This window comes from Cololabis saira, chromosome 14 (genome assembly GCF_033807715.1).
Source record: "Cololabis saira isolate AMF1-May2022 chromosome 14, fColSai1.1, whole genome shotgun sequence".
Taxonomy (NCBI): Eukaryota; Metazoa; Chordata; class Actinopteri; order Beloniformes; family Belonidae; genus Cololabis; species Cololabis saira.
In genome coordinates, this window is record NC_084600.1 from 36,717,483 (window position 1) to 36,727,790 (window position 10,308).

At 41.9% G+C, this 10,308-nt stretch overlaps 1 protein-coding gene across 3 annotated transcripts in view; it reads left to right on the forward strand.

The window, feature by feature from the left end:
* The window catches only part of ttc3 (tetratricopeptide repeat domain 3), a 51,613-nt gene extending 41,937 nt beyond the window's left edge, over nucleotides 1–9,676 (forward strand). For all 3 annotated transcript variants that reach the window (XM_061740568.1, XM_061740569.1, XM_061740571.1), the window contains 14 exons: nucleotides 428–992; nucleotides 1,096–1,164; nucleotides 2,230–2,379; nucleotides 2,479–2,618; nucleotides 3,872–3,940; nucleotides 4,029–4,125; nucleotides 4,436–4,539; nucleotides 4,915–4,999; nucleotides 5,168–5,269; nucleotides 5,641–5,858; nucleotides 5,990–6,104; nucleotides 7,021–7,152; nucleotides 7,874–7,966; nucleotides 9,468–9,676. In XM_061740568.1, the coding sequence (XP_061596552.1) occupies nucleotides 428–992; nucleotides 1,096–1,164; nucleotides 2,230–2,379; nucleotides 2,479–2,618; nucleotides 3,872–3,940; nucleotides 4,029–4,125; nucleotides 4,436–4,539; nucleotides 4,915–4,999; nucleotides 5,168–5,269; nucleotides 5,641–5,858; nucleotides 5,990–6,104; nucleotides 7,021–7,152; nucleotides 7,874–7,966; nucleotides 9,468–9,578 (2,050 nt within the window). In that variant the 3' untranslated portion in view covers nucleotides 9,579–9,676. The remainder of the gene's footprint in view (nucleotides 1–427; nucleotides 993–1,095; nucleotides 1,165–2,229; nucleotides 2,380–2,478; nucleotides 2,619–3,871; nucleotides 3,941–4,028; nucleotides 4,126–4,435; nucleotides 4,540–4,914; nucleotides 5,000–5,167; nucleotides 5,270–5,640; nucleotides 5,859–5,989; nucleotides 6,105–7,020; nucleotides 7,153–7,873; nucleotides 7,967–9,467) is intronic.
* The last annotated feature ends 632 nt before the right edge of the window (nucleotides 9,677–10,308 follow it).

The window sequence follows — 10,308 nt, forward strand, 5'->3', positions numbered from 1 at the left end:
AAATCACAAAGTAGAAAAAAATACAACCTGATAAATAAAGAAACAGGACAAATAAATAAAAGCCTTCCTTTGCACTCATTGTTTTTTTGCAGACTCTGCATATAATAGATGATGTTTGCTCCTCGTCTCTCTTTTTAAATCCAAACCAGTTCCAGATAATGGAGCTGGAGCCTCGTTTAACAACGAGCTCCTCGCTCTCAGATCCGCCTTCTGCCATGTTTGTTACACAAAAACGTCATCAACGGGAATTTATTGTTTTTACCGCGAGATGACAAATTCTTACCGTGGGGAATTTTTTTGACGGTATATCATGAACGGTAAAATATCGCCCATTCCTACCAGCTACTGGTCGGTCTTGTAACTACCACCCCCTGCATTGGTATTTGTTTTTCACTGTGTATGCTCTTTGTTGTTTCTCCTTCTGCAGCTACTTTGCTCAGATCTTGGACGAGCACGGTCCACTGATGGCCGAGGATCCTCTACTGGTGGGTGAAATGGAAAACTTCCCTCCCATTGCTCAGCAGAACATCCAAGAAGCAGGTGGCCTCGAACTCTTCCTCCTGGAGTCTCTTCGCTTCATAAAGATGGGGAGGTGCATTGGCCTGGCCAAGCATGCAGTTTCCCTGCAACAGTCTGGGAACGAAACAAGCCTGGATGACTTGGACGAAATTGTGGACGCTGGACTTAACTTTTCATTTCCTGATACGCATTCAGGCATGGAAACTAGTTTGCCGAGCTCTCTGGAAAACTATGCATTTGTACACACTGAAAGCCATCCCGTCCTTCCTAATCCTTATTCTTTGGGACCCCTCTCTTTTTGGGCTGATGGAAGCTTTGATCAGGGCAGCCACTTTTTACCTAATGGCTTCGAGGAGCTTGGTTTTGATGCCTCCGAGGCTAATAATGGCTTTTTGGACACTGATTCAGTTTCGTCCAGAGTTGATTCAGTGGCAACGGATGACGATGTTTTGAAAAGACATGCTGCGGTGCAGGTGAGCACACAAATCATGCTAGACTTTAATTTAAAGTCAACAGAATATACAAGTCTACACATGTTCCAGTGTTTTGTTTAAAATGGCCTTTTGGTTTTTCTAGACATGTCAGGAGCCAATGAGCAGTGTGGCAGTGAATACAGAGTTTCATAAGCGTTTTGAGAGCTGCCCGGTGAGTTGCATCTAGCATCATGGTGTATTTTTATTTTTTATTTTTTTTAACGTCAATTTATTTTTTCCCTTATTTTATTGTTGCTTTCCTTTACATTAAGCCGTATATATCCGGATTTGAAGCTAGAATATCGACATTTTACAGATCAAATCTGGAAAGCTAGCAAACACAGCTATAAAAACAAACTTCACTGTAGATGAGACATTGCAACTTTTGCAAGAAATGAGATAGGGGGAGTCTGAAGGAGGAAAGGTTTCAGACTTCAGTGATGAGGACTGGATTGAAGAGAAACGTTCCAACTCTGAGCTGGAACTCTCGCCAAAAAAAAAACTAAAAGTCCATTGACGCAGCTGTTAGACCTAAAGTGTGCATGCAAGATGGGGAGGGTATCCTCACAGAGATTATGTATTAGCGTGCCGTGAATATCTGAAACTACCGCCATGATTTGTACCCCGTTCCTCTCAACCGGCGGCTGCTGAAGCCCGGTTCAGCCCTGACATCACTACAATAATACAAGGACTGGTTCTTGTAATAACATTCACAGACAATCGGAAAGTAAGCTGTCCCAAAATAGTATAATACAATATAGTCACTGTCTTCTGTGTGCATGTATTTGTGTTTTTTATATATTAAGTTTATTAAAATGTGTTTTGAGGAGTGGGCTGGCGCTGTGAAAATGTTTTCTTTTTCTTGACACTTCATATTTTCAACTCCACAGCATATCTGTAAATATTACATTTCAAATCAATAATGAAATGATTAGTCGTGAATACTTCAGTCCCCCCCCAACCCTACGCCACACGCAGATGCACATAGACAAAATATGAAGGAGAGGTGCCACTGCAAAATTTGAAACTTCAGGATGGATTTCTGCACCCTTACAATGAAATTCTATCTAGCGGTCTGAGAGAAACCTACAGTGCTTGTCGGGGCTGCCATGAAGCTGGCCGTTGTGTTCAATCATGTAAACCTTTTGCTTAAAGACTCCAAAACATTAGTCCACACAAGAAAGCATAAAGGTTTTTTTTTTTCTTCCATTCATGAATGGCCTTTTCTTTTTTCCAGGGTGATCTCAATAAAAAGGAAAAGAATAACACGATGATGGCGCAGCAAATCGAGGACATTTTTGACAGCAACTTCATGGTCAATCCAAGTATTGTAGAAGACAACCGTTCATTGCAGGAGGACATAAAAAGGATCAATACAAATATTCAAGTATGTTTCAAAGAATGTGTAATTACTTTGAATAAGTATGTGCTGAAGTGATTTAATTGTTTTTTTTACTGGTGGTTGAACTTTTTTTATTTTTTTTAGGTGACAAATAAAGAGCTGGTAATGTTCCAGCAGAAGCTGGAGGAAGAGGTGTGGAAAGACCAGCAGGAGAAGAAAGCCAACCAAGAGGAACTGAAGACCCTGAAGACGGAGAGGGAGCAGCTGGCTGGGGAAGTCACAAGGTGAGCTGATCAGTCACTCGCCTGCATCTGATTATCCATCTCATCAAGCCGTTTCTTAGGATTTTCCCTAATGTACAGCTGGTATAAGAGTCGCTGTAGTGTTTCAGAAGATGTCACATGACAGCGTTTTAATTTGTTGTAGTCCTAACAGGTCATTTTGAATACAAAGATTAAAGACTCCGATAAGAGTATTAATTAGGGGTGTAACAATATATCGTGCCACGAAATTTCACGATACAAAAACGCCACGAAACGTGTCGTGGAGGTGACAAAGTGTATCGCGATATTGGATTATTAATATTAATCCATTGTGTTGACTAGTAACGACCGCGCCTCGACCCGCGGACCAAAATCTTCCTCCGCTCAGAAGAAACTAGTACCGTTTTGCGGTCCCGATCACGGGACTCTTGCAGGGTTTTGAGCTCTGAACTTTTAAGTCTGGTGTAGAGTTAAGCCTTACCTTATTAAATTAAACCTTTTTCGGGTCGTGAGTAGGATAAACACGGGGAAACTTCTTCCGAGTTGGAGTGTACTTTAATGTCCGCTCAACAGTGTAGGATTTTAGAACATCAACACAGCAGCTAGTGCCGTACTGTGGCGTATCACTCCGCCCAATCTAAAACAGACTAATCACCACAGATAAACTGACTAGTGTCATTATAGTCCCTGATTTACATCAGAATATAGAGAATATATTTATAAAATAATGAACCCTGAATTACCAAAATAACCTTCTTAACAAAAATAAATCTCCTCTTACACTTATAAGGTGAGCGTGAATCAATCTTTTTTTATGATGTAAAATTGTATGTAATTATTTACTTTTATTTATTTATTTAATTTTAGTTGTTAAATTTCTGGAAAAAAGTCAAATCATACATGAGAGAAACTATTCAGTTTGTGGCAAAATATTTGTACTTGTATGAAACTGAAGATGCAAAATGCAAACCTGACATTTACTTTTAGTTCAGTTTGTGGAAAATGGTTGGCCTGGCTTTCTCTTTAAAACTTAAACAGTTATAAAGCATTACAAACTGTAACAATAGGGCAAACGCACAGTATTGTTTTGTATTTTGTGTCTTTCAAATAAAATAAAAAAATTTCCAGTCATATGTTCCTCATGCAAGGTTGTTAAAAAAATACTGCTATAATATCGTATCGTTATCGTGACCTCAATATCGTGTATCGTACCGTATCGTGAGATTAGTGTATCGTTACACCCCTACTATTAATCCCTTCATGCTTTTCCGTAGGTTTTCTCAGAAAATCAGGGAGAATAAAAAAGGCTACGATGTCAAGTTAAGAGATTTCTTGGAGCTGAGGTAAGCTGCAAGGCAAATTTGAAAAGTTCACAGATTTATTGGACGGCCGTCAGAGTTGTTCTTCACCTTGTTCTCATTGTGTCGCCAGCAATAAGGCAGCAGCAGAGAAGATGCGTCTGGAGGACGAGATCAAGCGCAGCAAAGCCTTGTTGACCTCTGCCACTAGGCGGTCTTACACAGCTCAGGTACCTTCTACATCATCTCCATTTAAATGGTTTATTTTCTCTGAAAATGTGCAGTTTAAAAATTGTAAATGCTTGAAATTGAATGTGTACATGCCCAGATTTCCCTTGTTGAGCTAGTAGAGGGTAACGGGGAAGTTGTCACTTCTGACTGCTTCTATGAAAGATCCATGTTAAGTGGCGTCAATTCAAAATAGATTGTAACTTAAAATGGAAACTTGTTAGGAACTTGATGACTCGTGTCAATAGTTGGAATGGCATGTGGTGTTGGGGATTGCTCCAAGAATAACTGAACATTTCCTTGTTCCTCCAGCTGTCAGTCATGGAAAGCAAGCGGGATCAAGCCTTGTACGGACTCTACAGAGAGCTGGCTGGCCCCAAGGCTTTTCTGGCCAAAGTGGAGGAAGCAATGCACAAGTAAGACAAGTGAAACCACCCAAGTCATGCTCTGAAATCAAGTTACAGTAGCTCCTGACTGGGTACAGCAGAAGCTCTTACAAGCACGGGACCTACTGCTCCTGAATGGAGCGCATTTTGCTTTCTTTTTGTTCAGAGTGTAATTAATCAATTGTAATTTGGGCTGAGAGGTTTGGGTATAGGATTGAAAGGTATTCATAATCGGCCAAATCCTGAAAGTAATGGGGGAATGGTGCAATAACAAACCTTTCAAAGCAACTTAACTTTAGCAAGTCATTTTTGAATGTCAATGCCGTTTGGGTCGTTATGTAAAGATGCAAAGTGGTCCACTTGGTATCTAGTTAATGTGCGCTCACAATGTCTTCTCCTCTTTAGTTTCCCAAACCCAGGCCTGGAAATGATCAGAAACGACTGCAGAGCCAAAGTCGAAGAGGCTGAGAGGAAAATCTCTGCTGCTGAGGTGTGTAGAATAGAAAATAGACCTTTTTTTGAAGTGAAACACAACAGCACTTGAGATGCCAGAAAGCACTCAAGATGTAAAGATTGCCATCTTTACCACAATGGAGTTTTGTGTACTACAGTTCATGATTATAGTTCAATTAACAGTAAGTCTTGCGTTGATCCACAGCGACAGTATCAGGAGCAGATTGATCAGGTAAAGAATGGCAGAAGAGTGTGCGAGTTGCCTCAAGTCGGCATCAGCAACCAGCCCGATCCTGCAGGTCCAGCGGTGAGTGTTTCAGTAACGGCAGCAGAAATCAAGGTGGAGAAATGACAGAAAAATGAATCAAGTCTCTTTTGATTCAGCCAACGTTCATTATCATTCGAGTTTCCACAGCTTTGCAGGCTCATTGACTCAAGACTCGTTGGTTATTTCAATTTGGCAGCTGAATAGGTTTTTGCCTTGCATTTTTTTATTTATTTTTTTATTTATGATTAGACTTTTTTTTCAGATTGAGCAAAGCCGCCAGCATTTTTTTTTTTTTTTTGTCGTTTCCTTTTTTCTTTTTAAAAAAAAGACTGTAATCAGGAGGACTAAAATTATTATTATTGGTAATTTACTAATATGGCATTTAAAACCAACACGGTTTGCTTTTGCAGCTCTCTGTGGGAGCCAGAGCGTTCGTTCCCAAGCCTTCAACTCCGGCTCTGCACAGCGCTGCTGCGGCCGGCCAGCGCTCAGGTTCACCTGCAGCTGAAGCTCCCGCCGCCGCCGCCACGATGCTGCACAAACCCACCAGAAGAGCGGAGTCTCCACACAACACTGTGTTTGACAAAGCTATGGAGACCCTGTCCTCCATGTTTCCGGATTATACAAGGTAACGCAGGACGACTGATCTGTTAACGAACGTGTGTGTAGTTCTCTGACCAGAGGGGTTGAAACTAAAAAGGAGTACAAAACCACAAATGTTCACAAATCAAATCAAATTTCCTGCTTTTGTGTGTTCAGGTCAGACTTGATGAGGTACATCCAAGAGTTGCGTTCTTCCAGAGGTGGAAGCCTCAACAGGATGGGATTGCAGGATATGGTTGGAGGAGTGACACAGCTGATCCTGGACCATCAGGTAAGCAGATGTTTCACAGGTTGACATTTAACAAAGCTCATCTTAAAGGGCCCTGGTGACAAACGATGCTGATCTTTTTTTTTTTTTCCTTCATACTTGGAAGAAGTCTGTTCTGCAGTAAACAATGACTACGTTTACATGCAGTCAAAATTCGGGTTATTGCTAATATTCCGGTTACTGAAATATTCGGAATATTCCGTTTACATGCGTGAGCAAACAGGGTTATCCCTGTTTACATGGTGATTAATCATTTAGGATATCTGGATCAAACCAGCGACGCACGGAGAACGTGATGACGCAATTCCCGTCATTTCCGCTTCTTCTTCCTGTATCCAAATTCAAAACAAATGCTGCTTTGCGCAACTTTTCGCTCACCTTCTTGTAAATCTCGCTATCCCGGTACTTTCTACCGTCTACAAATGCAGAAATGTTCATATCCTTCATTACATTTATGAAGTGATTAGTCTCCTCCTCACTCCAAAAGTGTGGCAAGTAATTCCTGGACTCAAAAGGCCAGGATTCCTTGTGAACAGAGCATGCGCAGAAAACAAATTCCTGTTCAGTTTGATGGGGATATTCCGTTTGGTGTTTACATGACCGAATATTCAGGTTTTAAAAGGAGTAACCCAGGGGGCATATTCGGGTTTTTAAAAACCAGAATATGAGCAAATTCGGGTTATTCAAAGGGGTTATTGGTGTTTACATGGCCGTGCAAATTTGGGTTATTGCCAATATTCAGGTTTTAAAAGGGTTATTGAGTGCATGTAAACACAGTCACTATCTCTCTTCAAAAGGGTTGTCAGCACATAGTCGCATAATGTTCCAAGTTAAAAACTTGTAAAGATGCTGAGCTTTTGATGTCACGTGGAGGTGATGGTTGTGGTCATTTCTGATTTTTTTTTTTTTTTTTCTTCAGGAAATGCTTAATACTGCCAGAGCCAACGCGGTGCGTCGTGGGGGTCCGACTCAGCGTTCCACCCCTCCTTTGGGAAGCCAAGGCCCGGTCTGGCAGCCGGTCGGATCCTACAGATCCACATATTCCACAGCTGTAAGTCCAACATCAACGCTGCACGTTGTCTGAGCAAATGGGTTTTCTTTTGCTGCAAGGTTTTGTGCTGTTCAACATAAATGCTGGGAAGTTGATAAGACCGTTGTATAGTTACTCACCTCACTCCATCACTGTTCCCTCTTAATAACCCCCCCCCCCCCACCACCGCCGCTCAGCCGCTGCAAAACTTACATTTCTGATTTTAGCCCCGGTGGCAACTTAACTTGACTCATGTGACTCGGGCAGGAATAAGATGCTGAAATGAAATTGATCAGTTCTGCAAGCTCTGCTCTGACAGTGCTTACAGCTACTAACCTCAAACAAGAAAATAAAACATCTCCCTGGTATTGTCTCTGCTTCCCAGAGAATATGGAGGTTGTTGGAGAAACGCCACCTCTAAAAGTCCCAAGGAAAAGTTGCTGTGTTGTAAAAGCAGCTATAAATATTAGAAACAATTTTCCATTACAGTTTACAACATGTGCGCGGAAAACACTGACCTCAATAAATCCTTTCGAGAAAGCTCTTCTTTGTCAGATCGGTTTTAAACCGAAAAGCACAATTACAAAAATGTGAGGAAATGGTGTATTTGTTTCAGACTTTGGTGCCGTATTGACTAGAGCAGGACATTTGCATTTAAAACGTGGCATTTTCCACTCGCTGGTGGTGTAAAGGTTGAGCTGGTGCAGTTAATGGTTGAGCCTGACTGTTGGTGTCGTTGCAGCTGAACGTGGAGGACCCGTGTATCATCTGTCATGAAGACATGGCCCCAGAAGACACCTGCGTGCTCGAGTGCAGACACAGCTTTCATGAAGAGGTTAGTGGGAATACTGGGAATACTCAGTTAAAGCATGCAGTCGTCCCTCTTACCTTAATTCTTTTTGACTTAAAGCAGCACTATGTAACTTTTCCACCTTAATATCATATTTCCAGAGTCATTGTGATGGTACATCAACTTCCAACAGGTTTAATGAACCTCTGTCATGATCTGAGGGGTCTGTATCGCCTTCACTGGCACTATGTAACTTTGAGGAGCATGGTAGGAACCCTGCCACGCTAAAAAACTACAAATTTTTACGGCTTTGACTGCTTTACGGCATACGCCACTTCCCCCTCCTTCCCGATTCGTAGTCGAGACGAAATCTGGGCGGGGTGTGGAGCTCAGAGCTCAGGTTGGTGGGGAGCTAAACGCGGAGCTGTTATGGCCGAAGCAGCGAAAAATCCAAAGAAAATAAAAGTTTTAACGGAGAAAAAAAGAAAGCGGGAGAGTAACAAGCTAAATGCCCGGACAAAAATATTGGCCCGGCGTTCACTCGCTGGCGTGAGATGAAAGACGAGGAGAGATGTCCGACCGATGGGGATTTATGGGGATAAAACAAGAGACAGAATTGTTCAGTGTTGTGCATGAACGCGTTCATTTCTGTGAGAACGTTGAACTGAACGCAACATATTAACAAATAAAGAACTTGAACTTGTTCATTCTGCAGATCATGAACTGGAATTTGAACTGTTCAGATTATGTGAGTTTCAGCTTCACTGTTTAGGTCTAATTATTACGGAATAATCCTTCTCATTTCACCAGCGGGCGGCGCGCACATTTAAAATACTCGACGAGCCCGGTACAGTCTTTACGAATGAAGACTGATTTATGGTTCTGCGTTACACCAACGCGCCGCGTACCCTACGCCGTCAATTTAACGCGGAACCATAATTCAGGCTTGACAGGTGAAGAGACGTCGCGGACGCAGCGTCAGCGAGCCGTCAGATGATGATCCGCTTATCATTATCTGCGTGAATTTTACACATCGTCTCCCAACGAGTCCGACGGTAGAAATCTAACCTTTCTGTGCAAATTATGTCCACCTGCGCTGAGAAAACAAGTCCGAGCGTCTGCCTCGTCAGCTTCACATTTGAAACGTCATGTGGAGTTAAAGCATCCGTCCAGTGGGAGAAAATATCTGCGAGTCCTTAACAATCAAAAAAGTTCCCAGAAAGACCAAGAAGACCCAACAGCCCCGAACGACCCCAGCCAGTCCCACTGCTGCACCTTCAGGGGGTGGTTTTGAAAGTCTTATTTCATTCAAAATCAAAACAAATGCACGCGACGGGGACAGGCGTTTTCCGGCAGTACGCGCTGGTGCTCATGGGAAACGTAGTGTTCTTTCTGGTAAAGCACTACCGCTTTTGTCCAAAGGAGCCGCCAAACTCAACAAAAGCTGAAAGTTACATTGTGCTACTTTAAGTTAGTGAGAAATGCTGCTCTGTAGCACCGCCAATGTCTTGTTTGCCTCTAATGTGCTGGTTTTGTTTGTGTTCAGTGTATCAAGTCCTGGCTGAAGGAGCAGAACACCTGTCCCACCTGCAGGAATCACGCACTGTTGCCTGAAGATTTCCCAGTTCTGCCGGGCAGGAGACGCCTAGCGCCATGACGTCTTAAACTGACTATCCATGTATCTGAACCTTCTGTTATTTTGTTCAAAACCGTAAGAGTTGGCTGAGTGCTCTTTTGTTCTCTTATCTCATGAATAGGTATTAAAGAAAAAAGAATATCTGCAAAAAGAAAAGAAAAACACTCTTAGAGTAGACTTTTTTTCTATGTTCATAGATCTAAGGAACACACTTAGGAGGAAAAATTGTTTCCGATTTTATGCAGAAAACTTGTTTCCAGTTTTTACACTTGGGAAAATTTAGATGCAGAATTTTGTAATGTTTGACTTTTGGATTTTAAAGGGACGTATGGAAGAAATAGAATAACTGTGGTCGAGTAATTTTAGTTGGCTTTCAGAAGTCGCAGCAACACTGTCATTTGTTTTGGGCATTGAGATATTCAGTTTTGCTGCGACATCGCAGACTGATCCGTCTGATCCGTCATCTGTCTGGATCGCCACCCAACTTTGGGACCTCAGAAGTTGGTCTAGAGCCACATCCTGCAGAAAATAATTAAAGCATAGACCAATAAAGGTCTGTACTGTACCTGCCTGGTATTTAGACCAAAGCACATTACAGTAAAAAACCTCAAGTTGTCAGCTTAATATAGTTCATATTTCACCTTTTAAATGAAGATGAAACAAGATTTACAATGCTGCATGCTGATTATTTTGTTTTTATTTTATTTTATTCCAATATCTTGACATGTAACTGCTTCACATTTGGCATGAT